The 20453-nt window shown below is 40.8% G+C and overlaps 3 protein-coding genes across 13 annotated transcripts in view; 1 reads left to right on the plus strand and 2 right to left on the minus strand.

The window, feature by feature from the left end:
- The window catches only part of LOC104919698 (myosin phosphatase Rho interacting protein), a 46060-nt gene extending 42252 nt beyond the window's left edge, over nt 1-3808 (plus strand). For 6 of the 9 annotated variants that reach the window (XM_027289674.1, XM_019271106.2, XM_019271107.2 and 3 more), the window contains 5 exons: nt 2-109; nt 199-285; nt 402-564; nt 1122-1195; nt 2395-3808. In XM_027289674.1, the coding sequence (XP_027145475.1) occupies nt 2-109; nt 199-285; nt 402-564; nt 1122-1195; nt 2395-2466 (504 nt within the window). In that variant the 3' untranslated portion in view covers nt 2467-3808. Of the gene's footprint in view, nt 1; nt 110-198; nt 286-401; nt 565-1121; nt 1196-1458; nt 1847-2394 lie in introns of those variants that run through there. The other 3 variants (XR_003463978.1, XR_003463980.1, XM_027289675.1) reach the window with 2 other exon arrangements.
- Nucleotides 3809-4404: 596 nt separating this feature from the next.
- On the minus strand, nt 4405-10077 carry LOC104919678 (toll-like receptor 13). Of its 3 annotated transcripts, XM_019271098.2 has the most exons (8): nt 9953-10029; nt 8697-8779; nt 7539-8415; nt 6894-7450; nt 6662-6809; nt 6190-6560; nt 5518-5611; nt 4405-5399 (listed from the first exon to the last, which is right to left on the minus strand). In XM_019271098.2, the coding sequence occupies exons 3-8, from the start codon at nt 8358-8360 to the stop codon at nt 4647-4649; spliced, it is 2745 nt and encodes a 914-aa protein (XP_019126643.1). In that variant the 5' UTR covers nt 8361-8415; nt 8697-8779; nt 9953-10029; the 3' UTR covers nt 4405-4646. The 3 variants fall into 3 exon arrangements, with proteins under 3 accessions (XP_019126643.1, XP_010730046.2, XP_027144882.1); XM_010731744.3 differs by lacking the exon at nt 8697-8779 and having other exon boundaries at nt 9953-10077; XM_027289081.1 differs by lacking the exon at nt 9953-10029 and having other exon boundaries at nt 8697-9341.
- Nucleotides 10078-11327: 1250 nt separating this feature from the next.
- On the minus strand, nt 11328-16940 carry prr35 (proline rich 35). The gene is made up of 4 exons (XM_019271103.2): nt 16875-16940; nt 16247-16279; nt 12749-14310; nt 11328-12614 (listed from the first exon to the last, which is right to left on the minus strand). The coding sequence occupies exons 3-4, from the start codon at nt 14146-14148 to the stop codon at nt 11795-11797; spliced, it is 2220 nt and encodes a 739-aa protein (XP_019126648.2). The 5' UTR covers nt 14149-14310; nt 16247-16279; nt 16875-16940; the 3' UTR covers nt 11328-11794.
- Between the last annotated feature and the right edge of the window lie 3513 nt (nt 16941-20453).

The following is a 20453-nucleotide window of genomic DNA, read 5'->3' on the forward strand; positions in this document are numbered from 1 at the left end:
GGAATTGAATAACCGACTGACTACAGAGATCACTCGGATGCGCTCGTGTTTCAGCGGTGAAACAGCAATGTCACCACTCACCCAGGGCAAAGATGTGTATGAACTGGAGGTATGCTAAACACACTAGGCTCACACATACACACACACACACACAGGATTTACTCTTTAATCTCATGAGTACCTCTCTCTGTCTTGTAGGTTTTGCTACGAATTAAAGAGTCAGAGATCCAGTATCTTAAACAAGAAATCCACTCTTTGAAAGATGAACTGCAGTCTGCTTTAAGGGTAAGCAAACTCAGTCTTTAAGTATAGCAAACAATTTATTGTACCTGTATATTTTTCCTGTCTTGTAATAAAATTTGAAAAAACTAAGAGAAGTATCTGTGATTTCATTTCAACAGGACAAGAAATATGCCACAGACAAATATAAAGACATCTACACAGAGCTCAGCATTGTGAAAGCAAAGGCTGACTGCGACATCAGCAAACTGAAGGAGAAACTTCTCATTGCCACAGAAGCTTTAGGCGAGAAGACTGTCGATGGAACGGTCACATCTGGATACGGTAAATAGAAAATGTGAATTTAATCATCCTAAAAAAAATCAACCCAGATGACTCCAAAATCTATGTCTGTGCTCAAATTTGGATTACAATAGTTATGATGATTATTTTATTATGTAATTTATTTTGACATGTGAACATTTTTTTTTTCAAACACTTCCCATGTTGGACACTTCACCAGAGAAACTACTTTATATAGTTTCCCTCATCACTGTAATCTGAGCTAGCGACGTCATTCTCGTGCTCCTGTTCTGTTTTTAAATGATCTGATTCATAAATGGCACAAAACAAATCTGTCATCATCAGTTATGTCTTCATTTTCAGTCCAAACTTTTTTCATCATCTTGTCTATATTTATTCATAGTGACAGGAAGAAAGCAGTGCCATCGTGAGGCCAAACAGGAAAACACAACATTACATTACTATCACAATTTAAGGGTTAAGAAGCATAACTAGTGTAGCTGTTAGTTTGGATATTTATCAGTTCAAGCTGTTACACTTGTGATCCGATCATGCTGGGGTTAATGATAATAACGGGACGTCTTGTCTTGTGTTTTCAGATATCATGAAATCAAAAAGTAATCCAGATTTCCTAAAAAGGCAATCCAAGCAATCAAGAGCTGTAAGGTCAAAGGTGAGTGTCACACCATTTTTATATTCTAATTACATTTTTTCATCCCTAATAATTACAGGTGTTTTGTCTCAAATTCAGACAAGAGTAAAATCCATGAAGTCTAAAGCTACCATTTCAGTTTGCTGTGTGATGTGATGTTCAAGGCTTTTGTCGTTGACTGTTCAGCCACCATGTACTGTAGAAATGTGCTCCACAGTTGGTCAGTCGGGGGACGTTTTTACTCCTGTCCTGTAAGTTTGTGATCTGTCTGTTCTGTCCATCAGTCTGTCACTGAACAGGTCTCATGGGATAGCTGACACTCCCATTGTGGGATGATTCCCCCCCAACCCCCGCCCCAAGATGTGCTGTAGGTATAGCATGATGTAGAGTAAAGCATGCCCTTAACCACCCCTGCATGACCTCCACCAAACCCTTCCTTTTTGTTACAACCTGCACCACCAAACCTGATCGTAGTCTCCACGCCCTTCAGTTGAATATCACAGGGTGTTATGCAAAAAAAACATTCTGGTGTCAGTCCTCTCCCATACTATATTCTTAAAAGAAAAGTTTTGGGGAAATCAATACCACTCTGACGTTTGTTAACATGAAGCTACAGCAAGCAGCACTGTAGCTTAGCTTAAAAATAAACAAATTGTGCTTTCACGGTGGGTTCAACAAAAAAGTTACAGTGAAGCTTGTTTTGTCTTTTTCTTTTCCACGCTACCTGTTTCTTTCAAAAATCCAACACTGTTTCAGCCTATTCATAATTCATTTTTAACAGTGTCACCTTTGTGAAATATGTGTTTTCGGTCTGCAACAGTAGTTTTTGAAGACCAGTGGACTGATGGGAGTATAAGAGGGGAAGATAAGAGCACTCTTCGTTTTAACATATCGTGTGTTCCTTTGCTTTTGTTGTTCACTTTTGTTTTTCTCTGTTCATTTAAAAACTCTTCCTGTTGTCCATTTGTGAGTTTTCACCCCTTCAGTCTTTTAATTATTTTGTGCATTGTGTGAATTATTCGGGACTCTTGTGTGGCTTCGACCCTATTCCAGCATAACCACTTTTTTTCCTATACATCTAAAGTGTGTCATCCAGAGCAGAAATATTTCTGGGATGTGACGTCTGTGTGGTTTCTTTTGTGTTTGTTTGTTTGTTCCATGCTCTTCTCTCCCCATCATCTATTAACAATAAATTACCTTCTTTGTCTTTTCTTCAACAGAGCCTAAAAGAGGGACTGACTGTGCAGGAGCGTATGAAGCTTTTTGAGGCAAAAGACTCCAAAAAGATTTGAAAATCAAGAATCTGGAGTGTCTTGTCTCTTCCTGGACTTTAGTTTGTGGTCAGATTGCTGCAACCCTCCCAGCGTCAGCTGAAGACTCTTATAGGAAATGGAAAAAAAAAAAAAAAAAATCTATCAAGGTCAATTCTCAACCTGGACCTGCTGCTTCCATGCCTCTGATAAGTTGTCATACTTGTTTTTGTTTTGTTTTTTTAATTGAAAAAAGTTTTATTGAATCAATCCTGTGTAAGTTTTCTTTAAAAATACATACATAGATGTATAATCTGTCCAAGTTGGAGATGTGTCAAATAAGCTGTGAGAGGGATACATGACAGCATTTTTATTGATCCTCCAGAATGCCAAAATAGACAGCAATACACAGTATGAATAATATATATTTCCCAATATGAATTAAGTATCTGCTGTATTTTATTATTGTTACAGTTTCTATATCTAATAATTTTTAATGTGTTTAAAGTTGCACCAGTTCTGTTGTACATAACTACTGGATATATGTAAGAGTATGGTTTGCTATTGATTGTTGGGGCATCTGCTGTACTATAACTATGGTTTGATTGATAGTGGAAATCAATGTGATGTTTAACTTGCTTACGTATGAGAGTTTTCTAAAAAAAAAAAAAATGGAGTGTCTGTGTGTGAAGTGGGTGGGATTGCACTTATCACTTGACTACTTGAGGAATTATTATTTTTAATTTTTTTTTGTCTCAAATTGGTGTAGTGACTTCAAGTCAATTATTGCAGTGCAACCAAACACCCTGACTTCTGTCAAATTTAGTGAACAACCGTGACTTGTTAGTGATACTGGATTTTTTTTTTTTTTTTTTAAGTTTCTTAAAACCTGGATTTGTGTTTGCTCAGTTTTGACTTTGGTGTGAGAATATCATCTCAGAAAATCTTAAACTATTTAGGACTTTGCATGACTTGTACAGTATCATTTGAATTGCAGAATGATCATGTTGCCTCATTTTCCTACTTTATGCTTTAGTGTGGATCTCTTAACACTAATAAGCTTTGCTTTGCAAGTCCTACTGTTTAGGTGTTGAGATTGAAATGTTTTACTGTAAGCGGCAGTCTTGAAGCACTTGGCCCAATCCCTGACCTCTCACTGAAATCTAGTTGTGCCTCAACTGAGTGAAGAATATTAAACATCCATGAAACCTGTGCAGCTATGGATACACACTGTATAGTATTCAAACCACGCCTTGTATATATATATGCCACACGGAAGACTTCTGTGTTTTGTTTTAAACTTGTACCTTGCTCACTAGCTCTATATGAAATATATATGAATATTTTTTATTTTCATTTGAATGTATATCGTCAAATAAATGAAGTGTTTGGAAATCTCAGAGTACCTTTTTTTTTTTTTTTTTTTGCTGAACTGTGGCTCCTTAGACTCCCTAGTCTCCAGTATTTTTGTGACAACAAAAAGGTGAGGGTTATTCTATCGTGATTAATTATACCAACCAGGTGGAGTGGGTAAACACAGCTTACCTAGAAGCTAAATATAGATTTTCACAACTGACAGTACTTTTCCAATAGTGCAGTACTATAAAAGGAACAGAACAAACAGTAAGAGTCATACTTATTACAACTATATAAAACATAGCAAAATTTGAACTGATCTTTCATTCTCATCAAAACCTGTTGAGTTTAGTCTACACAAGTCCACACTGAGTGCTAAGTTAAAAGTTATAATTGATGCAATAATTACAAGCCACAGAGAGGTGTGTTCTTTGCATTCATTGTGTCTGTATTTACACATTAAGTACCAACAATATTAAAAGAAAAAGCACACCCAGCACTGAATAGCTGCCAACTTATTTACATTATTTCTGTCATGTATAAAACAGTCACATATATCACAGAAATAATGGACACTACACTTAACAGGCTGTGCAATGGTCCTCAGGGAAAAGTACCCGGCTGTGTTGTGAGAGCAATTTTTATTATGCAGCAATGATGGCAAATGTTTAACATATAAAGTCTACAAAGAGTTAGGCGAGTTCAGTAACTACATTTTAATACAACAATTTGACATCACGTATTTTGTTGGGTTTGTTTTATTTAGTTATCAAATTATTACAGCATGTTAATTAAAAGGCTACACATTACAGGCTGTGAAAAAAGATAATTATGAGCATTTTGAAATACTGTAGTTAGCATTTGATCTAGCCAATTAACCGTGCCAGCTCATCTTCTCTTCCTCCATCCTCCTCCTCTTCCTCCCTATTATCTTTTAAAGCATCTATCAGTCTGACCCAGAAAGCATCCTCCTCTTGAGGTTCCTCAGGCCACAGCAGGTAGGTCTTCTTACGTATGATCTTGCGTAAGCGTGTGTATGGAGACAGACAGTGTTCAGGTATCTCCTCCAGGAACACCAGCAGCAGGACATCACTGCCATCGAATAAAAGCCTCAGACTGGCCAGCTGAAACTCCACAGAGCACCACTCACTTTGTAGAAAGTGACGTGTCACCACACAGATGGTGTGGCGAGAGTTGTAAATGGCTGCCTCGATGTTCTCCAGAACAGCAGCACCTGGGCGGAAGTCTCTGTGGTGGAGGCACAGTCTGAGCCTTGGTGCACCAGCTGCTGGCTTCTCTAGGTTGGGCACCAGCTGTTCCATCACCCAGGCCTCATCCTTTGAGCTGTAGGAGACAAATGCATCATATTGGAATCTGGCCTGCTCTGCTCCTCCTCTACGTCCACGTAGTTTTGCCCTGAGGATGAGCATCAGGTATCGTATAGCAGGGCCCTGTGTGTGCCAGAGCACACACACACACATAAACAGCACATCCAGCACAGAGCAGGTGATGAAGAGAGTGAATGAAGCCACTTCAAATGAGCAGGCCTTATCATCAAACTGCCACAGGTAGGGAAATCTCTGGTCATTGTCACACTGCATGTTGTACAGATAGGCCACCTGGAAGAAATTTAACAGGATTAATAATTAAACTCACTTGAGCTGTCAAAGAAAGTCACAGCCATGCACTTTTAGTCCATACATAACATACATTTATACTGTCTGCAGCTTCTATTACCTGTGTCTGAGTGTTGTGGATGGCCCATGTCTTGAACCAGGCATTATCACAGGTACAGGTAAGTGGGTTTTCTGTAATGTCCAAAGCACGCAATCTGGAAACACACAAACCCCAAGACTGACATCAAATATCTATATACCGGTACAGTTAAAGTGGACACAGAAGTAGTACATAGATTGCAATTTTTTGTACTTTCATATGCATGTTTAAACCTCTTATTCCCTGTTTCTGACTGATTGTCATCCTATTTTTACAACAGGGATATGAAAGTCAAAAAGCCCTGCTACATGCGCAGAGGGCTACATTTATATGCTTCTTATTTTTCCACTAAAGATAGGCTGATCTTTTGATGACACAATAAAAAGCATGGTTTGAGATCGTGTTTTTCACTAGTGAACATCCTGTATGTCTCACCATCCTGTGTCTGCACATATTAACTGTGTTTGGAGGCAGTGTATACCAATTTTTGGTATGTCTAATGCCTCTGGTCCAATCCTATTACTTGGTCAGATGAACTTTAGAGGTGCTGGTAGGTGGATTTTCTGCTTGGGCAGCGTCATAGTTACAGCACAGATTTCAGAGTGTTATCTTCTCATCTAACAAGAAATTCAATAGTTTTGCAAAATTATTCCTGTAAGAGCTGCTTCCTAGTCATTTCAGTAATTCCTCTACCTGGGAAACGGATCCAACATTGCTTTGTCCACAGTGTGGATGTGGTTAGATGTGACTTTGAGAATTTCCAATGTATTATCCGGAGGCATTAGGTTAGCAGGCAGGTCATCAAGGTCTGTCCGGTAAAGAATTAGTTTCTTTAGCTTCTTCAGAGGGGAAAACAATGCACTCAGGTTAGTAGTTTTCATATCCACTCCAGCTATGTACAGACTTTTCAAATTGACCAGAGGAACAAAGGCATCAGGATGGAAGTTGAGTATGATGGTGTGCCCAATGGCAATTGCAGTAAGTCGACGTTGACTCTGGAAGAACCTCGGCCCAATTGTACCAATGCCACTACCTCCAGGCCCCTGGTAGTTCATCTCCACATACTCCAAACAGACATGGAAAATAGACAAGTTAACATTACAGACAAGATACATTTATACATACAGAGCATCACTCTTCTCAATCACAGAAAAACAGGTCCCACCTCCAGAGAAGTAAGATTGATGAAAGGACTTTCATAGGATTTAAAATGAAGGCGGTTGTTGTACAGGACAAACTGCTTCAAATTGACCAGGCCAGACAGAATAGCTGGTGTCAGCCTCTTGATGCGGTTCCCACTTAAATCCAGGTAACTAATTGACAGACAGATGTGTTAAATAAATACAGTGAGGCAGTGAACAAGGCTGAGTAAAGGTAAGTAGAAAATATTTACCTACCTGAGCCTTTTCAGGTCTTCAAAGGTGCCTTCTTCAATGAAATCAATGATGTTTAAACTGAGGTTGAGCTTCCTTAGCTTCTGCAGCCTACTAAAGGGCTTCTTGGTGATGTATTTCAGTAGATTGAACTGCAGATAGAGCTCCTCAAGTAGGGTAAGGGCACTAAATGCCTTTGGTGTCAACTCAGTGATTTCATTTTTCATGAGACTCATGCGAGTCAGCTTCTTCAAAGGGATGAACCAGTTAGGGTCAATTTCACGAAGTTTGTTCTTGTCAAGGCCTAAAAAGCTGAGGTTGTTCAGGTTTTTGAATGTGTCCTGCTGAATGATGACCTTATTTTCATTCATCTGCAGAGTTACTAATCCATGGTAATCAAATGTAGTATGAGATATCTGCTTCAAACCACAGTTGTTGAGATAAAGTTTGCTGGTATTACCCCCTAGTGACAACTGGGCAACATTCCCAAGGTTTGCATCCATGATAATAACCATGGGTGGTGTAGCACAGTTCAGCAGGCTGGTGTTAGTCTGAGGTAACTTAGATCCTTTCAAGTCAACCTGTATTAAATCAAATGTGCATAATAGTTATTTGAAACACAATTAAAATACAAGCAAGGAGATGCTGTATGTCAGCAAGTACACATACCTCTATTCTCTCAAGGTGGTCCATTCCTTTTAGCAGGTCACAGATAGTAAATGGAGATTTCTCCACAAACAGAGAAAATGCCACTCTCAAGAGATTCTTCTTTGTCTCCGCAGAGAGTTCCAGCAGCATTTCTGCTTTAACTCCCTGACAAAGCAGACTCTTCAGCCTGGGGTTGGAGGCAAAAGCATCTTCCTGCAGGTTGAACTTTGAGTTATTGGACAGCCGGATGTACTCAAGGGCAGGGAAACAGCTCACATTAATTCTCTGGATGTCGTTTGCTAAAAGGTCAAGGTCTGTGAGAGTGGAGGATCCACCAGACTCTCCACAGCTGAAAGCTTTGAGCCTGTTCAGAGATAGATTGACTGCTTTAATCGCTGGGAGGGAGTTAAGTATATCTGGAGAGAATGTTTGAAGCTTGTTATTGTTCAGAAGCAGGGTTTGTAGACCAATGAGTCCATCAAAAGCATTGGAGAGAATGTGTGAGATGTTGTTGCATGTTAGGTTCAGAAAACCCAGGACATGCAGACCTCTGAATTCTCCTCCTTTTAGAAAGACCAACTGGTTCTGGCTTAAGTCCAGGTTTTTTAGTTCAGGTAACCGACTGAATGATCCAGGTGGGACAACTTGAATCCTGTTCTTGGACAGGTTGATTGCTGTTAGGTTATCTGGGAACATGCTTACGACATCAGTGAGGTTAGCGATGTTCCTGTTGAAGCACCACATGATGTCCGTTGGAGGGAAGTTCTGAGAGCAGCCTTTAAAGCCAAAACCACAGCAGGCCGAGGTGTTGAGCAGAAGCAGGAACAGAACAGTTCGCACCATCTTTACTCGACGACTCTCTTTGCACAAAATGTGCACACGGTCAGACCAAAGGAATCTAAAAATGTGTTAAGATAGAAAAGCCAATGTATTTTGAGGAAGTAAAAAAAAATAAAAAAAATTCTCACAATGTAACTGCACTGAAATCAATGAGGAAAAAAACAGCATTTAAATATTCAATAGCAATTGTGATTATCATCATATAATATGATGATAATCACAATCATGAGCTTTAAAGCTGATATGACAAACTTGTTAGCAAACTGCTGCTTATTTAAGAGTCAGCTGAAACGTTCCTATTTGGTCGGGCTTATAGTTTGGGTGAGTCCTAAACCATACCTTAGTTATGCTGCTATAGGCCTCAAGTGCCGGAGGACTTCCAATGATGCACTGAGCTCTTCTCTTCTCCTCTTGCTCTCCATCTGTACACATTCACGTCCCGTTAATGCATGTTACTCATCTTGAAAGTCCCTGTGAATACTGGCTACGCCAAGATCAGGGATTGTGATTGTGCTGCTGTGGTCCTGTTTAACATCCACTACAAATTCTATCATCATTATTGCCACTATTAGTCATATTTCCATTGAAATAATAGTTATAGTTATCATTATTATTACTATTGCTGCAGTGCATCCTAGGCTCTCCTCCCCCTCTGCTTCTCTAAACTTCCTCTATGTCTCAGCTGGTCATGGCAGATGTCCGTCGATGAGGTTTCTGCCTGTTAAAAGAAGTTTTTTCTTCCCAACATCACCAAGTGGTTGCTCATGGCGGGAATTGTTGGGTCTCTGTAGATAATAGGAGTATCATCGAGACCTGTTCTATATGAAAAGTCTCATGAGTTAACTTCTATTATGATTTGGCACTATATTAATAAAACTGAATTGAATCTTGCAGCTGTTTTCTCACATATCTTAAACTGCTAAATGCTCCACTATGTTCACCAGCTAGTCACTTATTGTGTCTGTCTGCTGTTTGGTACTGAGTGAAAGCTATGAGTGCTTCCATTTACATTATCACATTGTTTTCATATTCTCATTTGATACATTAATATTATTATCATAAGAATATGAATTTATAGCCACTTTGTTATTAAACAACAAAACATAATGAATCCAATAACATGTAGATACAAACAGATATGACCATGAATGGAAGGAATCAATTTTATTTTTGTATAATTGCAGCTTCTTTAATTATTTTTTTAAATCCGTTTTAAAATGAAAAATTTTGGCTTCTTTCTATTTCAAGTAAAGTTTGATTAAACCACATTTTAAATAGTATTCATTCTACATACAGTAAACATCAGTCATAACACAGATAAATGAGGAGCTGGAGTTGCAGTGAATGGTGCCTTCATTTGTAACCCTCATACTTTTTAATCTCATAAAAATGACAATATTGAATTCATGCGAAAACTTTTACAGAACTGATTGTACAAGACCTATTTTCTTCTTTTTCCAGTATGTTCTTCTTCTACAGTATTTCTTCTAAATATATAAATGAACATTGATTTAGTCTAAATTGAGTATTTTTCAGCGTCATTAAGCATGTCCCAACCCTAACAATTATATATTATACAAAATATTAGAACTTACTTGTTTATTCACCACTCCTGTCGCTGTATATCGCACTTCGTAGTCAAACTGGAATCAGTTCTCTAAATGTTCATGTTTGTTCAAGTATTTTTTTTTCTCTTTTTGAGGAAGAATGTGTGTATACGCACTGTTCTCACACTTCTGAAGATAGACATTTGTGGCCAAGTCTTTTTTTAAAGACACACTGATTGTGACGGATTGTGATAGTGTCAGATGACGGAGAAAATGTGGTACACAGCTTCTCCCATTTCTTCTTCTGTTTTTGTGTGAGGGGGGTGAATCTAGCATGTTGTCCATGTGACTTTAAATCATTTGACCACATGAGGGAGCTATCTACTGGCTTCTGATTTTAGTATCACTTCAACAAAGATTGTATGTCCAAAACATCCAAAACTGGCGTTTAGTGGAAACCCTCAGACCAATCCGTGACATTGTGCCAGCAATGAGATTTTAAACTGTTTTGTTGTTTCCTTCCTACAACTACTGCGAAACTTAAATGAACACTGTGTAAAAGAAATGTCATTTTAAATCCTATTGAATTTTCTTACAGCTCTGCTTCAGCAAGAAAATAGAGACTAAATAAATGATTATTTTCTGAGAAAAATCGTTTTTTTATCTGCAAATATTTGCTGTTGTGATCTAATATCTTAATATATTTCTTAATATATACTGTATGTTATGCATAATAGCTTCAATTCAAATTATTTGTAAATACTTCTTGAATGAAAGCTTTGATTTTATAAAATAAATAAATAAAATACTAAGGAAAATTACAATTATGAGTTCTGTAATAACTCAATTAAGAAATTCAGCTCAAATCTAAAAAAGTTAAATAGAAAAAGACGAGGCTTTTTGACCTCTTCAGGCTGAACATCGAATGTGACCTTTACTTCTGTGTGTTTAGTGTGAGGGTGGTGAAGGGGTCCGAGGACTCGGGGCAGCCCACTGCTAGGAGCCCACCCTGAGGGCGACAGGTAGTCCTCCGTTTAGTCTATTTGGAGCTCGGCCCTGACCTTCGCAGGGGGTCTCCTGGATCCACGAGCAAAAGGCACAGGTGACCCCGCTGATGGCAGTTTAGCTCAAGGAGCTGCTTCACCTTTAACGCAGCCGCCCGACTACGTCAGGGCAGATAGAGGAGAGTCAGGCAGAGCTGCCACTGTGAATCTGTTTCTTATTTAGACTAAATTATTTTGATGAGATCGTTTAGCCTTGTGCTTCCCACTGGGACTGAACAGAAAAGTTGTTTTCCTTCACACAATTTCATTATTTTGTGTGTTCCTTGTTGTGTTTTGTTCATTTTTATTGTTCCACTTTCATAAAAAGAAGGAAACGCTTTGTTTTTTATTCAGTTTATTCAAAGAAATACAGTGTGCGTAATACTTGGCATCAAGTGAAATGATGCAGTCCAACATAACATCATCCATATAAAACCATTTACCTGTTAAAACATTTTACTTACATTTATTGTAATTACAATATTTACAAATCCATTCAAAGGATTGTCTCTCAACATGATTTTAAAGGACTTAATTGTTCAAATGATTCTGATGCAAATTACTATTACTAAGTGTTGATGTTACATTTTAAAATAATTTTTAGAGATGAAAATCTTATTGTAACAATCAATGTCCGTAGTGCATTTTAAGAAATTTCTTTCAAATATCGTCATTCATTCTCTGTTTGTCTCATAAGGTGCAAAATATTTGAGGTTTTTGTGAAGTTAAACTGAGAATAAGAGTGACGGTCCTCTCCAGCCAGTGAAAATCAAAGACATGCCAGTAATGATGAAGACAACTGCATTTGAACAACTGTATGAGTTATATTAGTCAGAAAAACACAAGTTTAATTGTCAGTGGCTGTCAAAGGGCTCGGAGGACACTGAGCCTCTAGTCGCTGTATGGACGGAGGTCTCTTTGGGGTTTTGGCAGAAGAGGGGATGTCGGTGAACACCACTGATCGGCCGTCGGGGCAGAGCAGGACGCTGGAGTCCGCCTCACACTTGGTGGTTCTGCTCGGCCACAAGGCCTCAGCAGAACTGGGCCTCATGCCAAGACCACCAGGAGAGAGAACCTCTGTGTTTCCCACCGACGCCTGACTCATTTTGATCAGCATGTCCAGTGACTGCTTACGACTCTCCAACGACGCCTTCATCGCCTTCCTCTCGCTCTCGTTCTCTTCTTCCTCTTTTTTATCCTCCAGCTCCTCGTCGTCCTCCTCCGTCTCTGTCGTGTTGTCTTTAAGGCTTCCATCCTCTCTCATGCTGTGGTCACCTACCGAGTCTGACGGGCCCCTTTTCACTGACAGGTCAAGAGGCCCGTCACTCTGGCGAGCCGTCCGCTCCAGTGCCTGGTGGATGTGGGAGAGCTCGCTGCGGATTTTGCTCAGGTGTTCCCAGAGGTGGCGCTGGGCGGGAAGGTCCTCCTTCTCCAGGTGGGAGATTTTACGCTCAGCCTCCTGGTACTCCTGCAAGGCCTTGGAGAGGTCACTGAGGAGGGCAGCCACTGATTCTGAAGCTCCCTCCCCCACTGTCCGGGCAGCGGTCGATTCCTGGCTATTGGATCCACCACCGGTAGAAAGAGAGGATGTTTCACTGTTGGGACTTGTCAGATGATCGTTGTACCACAGTTCAGTGGGCCGGGTCTGAAGCTGGGCATCCTGTAAACTAAGGATGGGAGAAATTAAGGGCTTTTCCATTTGTAAATATCTCAAATTTATGATTACATTATAACAAAATGATTACAGTTAGTTGTAATATTCCCTGGACATAATTCCACAATGGAAAAAGCCGTACTTTACCTGCCATGGAAGAGAAGTTTGTCTGCTGCCATATTAAGAGTTGATGCAGTCTGAATATTCTTCAGAAGGTCTAAAGTGAAACCCATGGCGGGCTTCTTCTCCACAGGTGCCTCATGGTTCCCCACTGGGGCCCCTGTCCTCTTGAGGCTCCAGCTTGCTTTGCCCTCCTTGGCTGTAGTCTGCAGTTTATCCCCCAACCTGTAGCCCTGGTCAGGGGACTCTCTCTGAGGTGACACCCAGCCAGCAGGGGAGACTGTGGTGGTCCCTGGCCGCAAAGCAGGCACTTTCCACAGATTCACTTTAGGCTGGAAGCCAGACAGGGGATTCGCTTCTAGACTGTTTTGGGACGTCTTGAGCACTTTGCTGGTGTCACTGTGACTCGAGGCCGGGCTGAATGTGTGCTCACACAGGAAGGGGTAGTAGAGACGAGGGGGGATAAGAGCTCTTTCTGTGTGGGTGTTGGAGGCTGGGTGCATTAGCTGAGCAGCCGACGCCAAAAAGGGAAGCTGGGCGAGCTGTGCGTGGGTCTGGGCAGTGACACCTGTGGCAGCGGGAATGGCTGAGTTCATGTAGGAGAAGAGGCTGGGGCTGATGGGGTAGCCCACCCCGAGCATTGACAGGTTGAGTCCGGTGGGATCCTGGTAATCTACCAGGTTTGGTGGAGGAGGGTAACATGGGATTGAACTACTCACTCTCGGCTGAGCAGCTTCAGTTTTGGACTTAGTGTGGCTGGACGCCAACAGCCGCCACTGCTCCGATAGCAGGCCTGGAGCTGTTAGACACGTCTTGGATAGTTTGTAGTGTTTCAGCTGAGCTTCTACTTCTACTGAGCGTGCTCGTAAAAGCTGATCTTCTAAGGATAGCATGTCAGCCATGAGTAACTCAGACTCCGGCTGTTTGATTTTCTTGGTAACGCACTCTGCTGTGTCTCCTCTATTGTTACCGCCGCTCTCCTTCATCAGCCCAGTGACCTCTACTCCCTCTCCTCGTCCTCCCTCTTCTTCATCTTCTGCTCCCTGGCTTTCCCTGTCCTCACCTTCCTCCTCCACCGCCCGTCTTTGCCTTTGTCTCTCCTCAGTCCCTGTTACCTGCTCTAGTCCATCTTTCCCGGGAGCTTGAAGGCTGTGTGCCTGCTGAAAGGGTCGTAGCTGCTCTGGGTGCAGGATGTTGCCCTTTTTATACGGCCAGTCTGACTCTATGAGCAGAGAAAGGGAGTTCTTGCACAGGCTGTACTTCATGTGGTTGTACAGGTGGGACTTCTCCATGCAGGTGAACGGGCACTGGAAGCACTTGTAGTTGTAGGGTTTGCCCCATGGCCGGGGGATGTAGTGAGGCTTCTTCGGCTTTCGCTCCTTGTGTTTGCTGGCAGACGTCACTTTACAAGCATCGTCCTTGGACATGATTGAGTCTTTGTATTTGTAAAGATTATACGATTGAATTAAAACGATGATAATTCAAAATAGATTTTTATGTTTTTTTTATCTTTTGTGCCAGGGTACATTTCACTGGATGTGAGCTTTTCCTCAGTTTGGTAGGTCGATGGAAAAGAGCATTTGTTGAACCTGTGAACACACAAGACAGCTTTGTATGAATAACGCTGATATTCTTGAAAACAGCAAAGCAGATCAAAACAACAATACGCACATCAGGTTTTAATATTTTACCTATATCCTTCGGTTTACTTTTCTCATGAAAAAAACACAACAGCTTGCAGAACTTCCGCAAGAAATCTAAATACCCGAGATAAAGTTACGTGTGCACCGAAGGGCAGTGTATAGCATTATGCACATATGTGTATTATGAGAGCACATTTGTTGTCTGCCTATGCTGAGGGTTGCCACTAACCTAACTGCAGGGAGGCCCACGCTGCTCTGTTCTCACTGTACCTGCCACTACTCATTAGTTCCACTGCTGGTAGGGTCCAGGGCTGGGGGGCAAACGGGGCCGTCACAGGGGACTGTGCACCTGTGCAGGGGGCCCTCACAACACTCACAGTCCTGTATGGGTTTAGGGTCGGACCCTTGGAGGTCGGCTAAAGGCACAACACGGCCAGGCTGAGGGTCGCATAGAGGCGGTTGTGGAAGAGAGTTGGGGGTTTGAGGCCTGGTTCCTAATGAGAGCCTGGCGTCATGCCTATAGGGCGTCATTAGTGCCAGGTCTGGGATCTGGGTCAGGACACGGTGCATAAGTTCAACTGCTCTCCTGTCTCGGCTTAGTACCTCTGCATTTAGAGTTGGGTCATACTTTATTACTCAGTAAGCAATAATAACATAATTACATGATGGTTATAAAGCATTAAGGTGTAAGGTATATTTAATTATTGTGAGAGATGATTAATAATTTTGTTACTTGACTTGTGTCTTATAAGAGAGGGTAAAATCATTCAAATTAATTTATCATTTTTATTTTATTTTGTCCTCATTCCGTCTATGATATATGATCTAACAACTCGTACACCTGCGTTTGATCTATTTACTCGTGAAAACTGTTCACCGTCTCTCTCTCTATTTCTATCCCTCTTCCTCTGGAATCGCATGGCATGCGCTGAATTAATTTTCCTCTTTTCTTGAATCCCCAGAAATAAATTTAAATGCCCCAAAATAAAAGTTCTTTTCATCTGTTAAATAACAGAAACTTTGTGATCTTTTTCTACTTTAAGCCAAGCCGTTGGGTTGAACCCTGCGGTGGAAGAAGATGTGAGGAGGAGTGAGAGCTCCTCAATTTAAAACACTCTGCTTTGAGGCTTTTATTTTGTCTTTTCCTCAGGTCATTCAAAGATGAAAGTCTGTATGGTTTTCAGGGTCCAAAGTGAAGTAAAAATAAACTTCACCAACCAATCTTTTTTTCTTATTTTTTTTATGTCTTCCACAGACTGCTCATGACAAACTTTTAAAATAGAGGCCAGCGAAGCAAAGACAGGTGAAGAGAAGGCCGGTTATATTGAGAGACAGCAGACAACCTCTATCTATAAAACCCAGAGCACGATGATGGGTGATGGTGAAAGACACAGTGAGTCTAACACAGGATGGCAGGCTGCTCTCCCAGTTGGACCCTCAGAATTGGCACGTTTAGTAGCTGACCATTTGATTGGCTCACTTGTCCGCCTGGGGGGCTCTGACCTGGGCTTTGGGCTCATAATGGAGCCTAACAGCTGCAGCTACGATCCAATCAATCAAAATCATTTTTACAGTAGATTTTTCTCCTCTCCTGGCCCTGGCCACCACCATCCGCTCGCCTCTCCACTGACTGCACTTTGGCCCCCCGCTGTCCCATATCCAAACCCTGCGGTCTTGTTTTAAGCTTTTAGGGCTGATGCTCAGACAAGCCAAACCACTTGAACATCTATTGTTGCAATTAAGGAGGTTCACCACACTAAAAGCTTTGACAAGTTACATGCAACAACAACCACACCACTGACAGCCTACATGGGACGGGCTGTTTGCACACAAGGATTCAAATAGTTTTTTTTACATTTATACTTTAAGTTAAAGACTTTACCTAAGATGATTGTCAGGAGGATGAGCTGGTTGTCTGAAAAAAGAAGAAAGAGATTTATTAATAATTCATCTTAATCTCTCATTCATGTTTTATTTTCAATACAAAAAGCCATAAATAAATATCTTTATAACTCAATTTGACATTGCATCCACACTAGTTTAAAAAGAAAAGTCATTTTCTACAAACGAGAGCCATAAATGTATCCTGTGCATGAGCAGAAAATGTGTTTACTGGCATTTAAAATAGACAGTAGCTGCTGATAAATGAAACGAGACTAATATAAAAGATTTTTTTGCTCGCAAGAAATACATTTGAATCACATTTTTATGATACAGTGAAAACATTTAACTTTATGTGTACATGGACACAATAAAATACACAGGTTAGCAAAATTTTGTGACCACATTCATTTTTCTTTTTTAGAAATGAGCAACTCAGCTGCATTCAAACTAAAACTGAACACTTTCACAACACCAAATAAACATTTTTTTTTCTTTTACAGGCCTCTCCTAAAGTTTCTATTTTAAAATAAATAAATAAAATAAAATAAAAATGAATCTTAACAAACGGACCTGCTTTGCATGCCACGAGCTGCTTGACAGTAGAGGAGAAATGTATTCATCCGTACCTAAAGAGCGTCCCGGTGTGGCTGGCTGTCACTCCTCTGCAGCGGCACCGAGAGGGCAGCGCGTCCCGCTCAAATAGGAGCGCAGGAGCGAGTGTGGAGATATATATTGACTGCGAGCATTGCCCGCAGGCGCTACAATACAGCAGCTCCCCTCCTCTCCTCTCCTCTCCTCTCCTCTCCTCTCCTCCCTTTCTCCCCCCTCCTGGATTGTCAAACGTGGTCTCTACCTTGCAGCCAGGATGCAATATAACAACTTACACAATATTGGCAAAAAGGTTAGGTTGGTGATGGTTTCTCGTTATAACGGAGGCTAGAGTTGACATTGGTCTGGGTTAATTCCTCCATGATGAGGTCATGTTCATGTATGTTTGGTTTTGTTTTATGCGTGCACTGCTGGATGAGACAATTAACATCTCCTGATGGTCTGATCATTAGAAGCATCCAGGTGAGGAGCAGAGGTGGCTGACAGGAGTCAAACCCTTTCTTATTACACCGTTACATTTATATGCGAAATGTTGTCCAGATTAAAAAGGCATTTATAAATAGATTATACAGGAGACAGCAGAGACAAGAGGTAAGATGTTACACCTGACATGAGAAGCAATTTCCTGTTTTCAAAAATTCAATGTTTGTTTATTTCTCAATTTATTTGTATTGAATTTTATTTTTGATCTATCTATCTATCTATCTATCTATCTATCTATCTATCTATCTATCTATCTATCTATCTATCTATCTATCTATCTATCTATCTATCTATCTATCGTTAAATGTTTATGCCACTTTTTATTCTTTCTTTTTTTTAGATTCTTTTTCTTCTGCCGCCCTCAAACATGCATCCGTTGCTCAATCCACTCGCTACATCTCCCTTCGTAATAAGTGATGCATTGTCTTTAAATGTTTCCTTTGCTTACAGTAAGAATGTGAGCACATCAGTCCTTACGTGCTTTGACTGGTGATAGACATGTCTGCGTGAGTGTGTTTGTGTGTGCCTACGCTGTGTGTTTGAAAGGTAAAGGTGCCTGTGTCTGCTTGTCTCTCTATGACTGTCTCACGCAGTAAGTATGAATGTTTAAATCAGCCAGTGGAGGTAAAAGTCTGTTTTGGGGTGGCTTGGGGTTTTTTCGATTCACCTGCATCACCAATAACACGCGTGCAGCCAGGTCTTGAGGAGTGTTGAAGGATTTTTAGGGGTTTTGAGGGGTGTTAAGCACTCTTCAGGGTGCAGTGGTACAGGGAGCTGTAATATCACATCCACAGGGAATGACTGATCCTCTCCCACTTTACTCATCCTTCTTATTTATCCCTTTGTTTCCCCTTCCTCTTTTTTTTTTCTCATGCTTCGTCTAAATCTAACCCCCAACCTCTCAATCTCTAATTCCTCTTTCTCCCTCCTCCCTCCATCCCTGACTCTCTTAGCCTGTGGCGGGCTTTGGGTCAACTTCAGGTTTCTTCATTTCCCTCCTCTGGCTGGGTGGGAAGCGCGCATGCGAGCCCCCTTTGAGAAATGTCAGTGTCCGTGTGCTGGGAAAGTCGGGGGCCCTTCACGAGCCATCAGACCCGCTGTCACATCGAGGAGGCCAAATGGAGACTGACAGGCCACTCCATAGAGCCTAACCATCTGTACCAAATGTGACAGCAGGGGAAAGAGGATGTCTGGTAAATCAGGAGGAACGACAGGAGCGCACCATGACACCGAGGAGAAAGTAGAGAGGGAAGAGAAGCAAGAGAAAGATCCTCTGCTTCTTAGAGCGCAGGCACATGGGAGATGATGTCAGTTATTTTTTTCCAAGAGAGAAAGAGACTGTTTCTCTCCAACTACTGAGGCACTTGGGAGTCAGTGTCAGTTTCTCCTGTGTAAGTGTAAGTGTGTTAAGTGAGGACCGACTCCTTCTGTGCTGCCACTTCCTTCAGCCTCTTTGTTGTTGGATGCACAAATCTGTTAAGAGATTGTTGGTATTAGAGAGGCCAAATGTTTCAGCCGGAATAAAGATTAATATTCCTGATTTAACCTCATCATTATCTCTGACAACAATGTCTTCAAAATCTTCCTCAAATTATAGTAAAGATCTAAAAGTTGCTCAAATAACAAATACTTCAATAATAAAAAGATATTCAATTAAAAAAAGATGTACATAAAAAGAACCCCAAGAATTGTCTTTATGATTTAAGTGCGCAGCTATAAACATAACGATAATACGATAATAAATACACTTTAGTTTTACTTTAGTGAAGAACTGAAACAAGCAGATACAAAATATTCTGTATGTGACATTGCTGGACAGTGTGGAATATTTCTTACAATAAACATGAAACTTTCTTATTTGGAGGAAAGGCAATATTAGCATTACTTGGGGTGTTATGCATATCTGTATGCAATATGCACAATTTATGATTTAGTGGATTTTGAATTCTGCTTCACAACAATTTCCCTCAGGATCATAGTTTGGTATCGTATCATTTTATGAGAATAAATGACAAAATGTTTCCTCCATTTTATGACATTTTAATATTGCCACAGTATCACAGTGCATATAGGTTTGTAAAGTATATCTCAATAGGCTGATCAGGGCACGGACACAGACAAGAGTCAAAATACATTGTCATTTTGTTACTGGTATTATAGTTTAACACATGATAGTTTATCATGTGGCCACATGTAGTGTGATATTCTGTTTTTTCTGTTCTTGTATCATTCAGTTTAAGGACTGCTCCATTTGTAAAGTACCTTTCAAAATAAATAATAGATATCTGACTCACAATAGTATAATCTTAACTTGTACAGACATGTCTCTAGTTATAATGCACTCTGCTGTCTGTTATTGTTTGACATCCACCAACAAATTGCTTTGCTTTTTCCTGGCTTTTTGTTGGTATTATTCCCCGGATAGGAAACACACAGACACTCTCCCAAAAAGTTTCTACACTCTGAGTACAAAAGTATCCAAATGCAAACTGCACTGTCTACTTTCAGCAGGGGGAAGTATGAATATGAAGAAGCTGAGACTTGCAGTATGAACACAGAACTCTCCTGGCGAGTTAAGAGAGTTGAGGGTCCTTATGGAGCGGCATCTGGGGAGGCTGACAGGAGCACTCTATTACCACTCAGAGAAAGGAACCTGAGGGCTGCAACAACACCGCTACCAGCTAGATCCAGCTGTGCAGAAGCCTCCAAACACACACACACACACACATAGACACACAACCAAAGCCATGCAAATGAAGAAAAAAAAAAATCCTCATTACACATGTGCACCCGTCCATCAGACAAGATGGGTGAAGTAGAAAAAAATACAGAAAGGAAGATGGGTGCTAAACGATGACCTCTCACCCAGGGTGATTCTCAGCTCTTCAGTTTTAGGCCTCAGGTGGAATAGCTAACAGCTCCTCTCTTAGCCTGCGCTGCTGGGCACATTAACTAAACTCATATCGCTCTCAGCCACTATCAATTATTCACCAACCCCCTCCCTTCTTTCCCCTCTTTTTCAAAGGAGAACAACTCCAACAGCCATTCCCAGCTTTACTAACACACAGTGACAAGACAAGCTCACGCCTTTGGTGACTTTTCTTTTTCTTTTT

The sequence above is a fragment of the Larimichthys crocea genome, chromosome XVI (assembly GCF_000972845.2).
Source record: "Larimichthys crocea isolate SSNF chromosome XVI, L_crocea_2.0, whole genome shotgun sequence".
Classification (NCBI taxonomy): Eukaryota; Metazoa; Chordata; class Actinopteri; family Sciaenidae; genus Larimichthys; species Larimichthys crocea.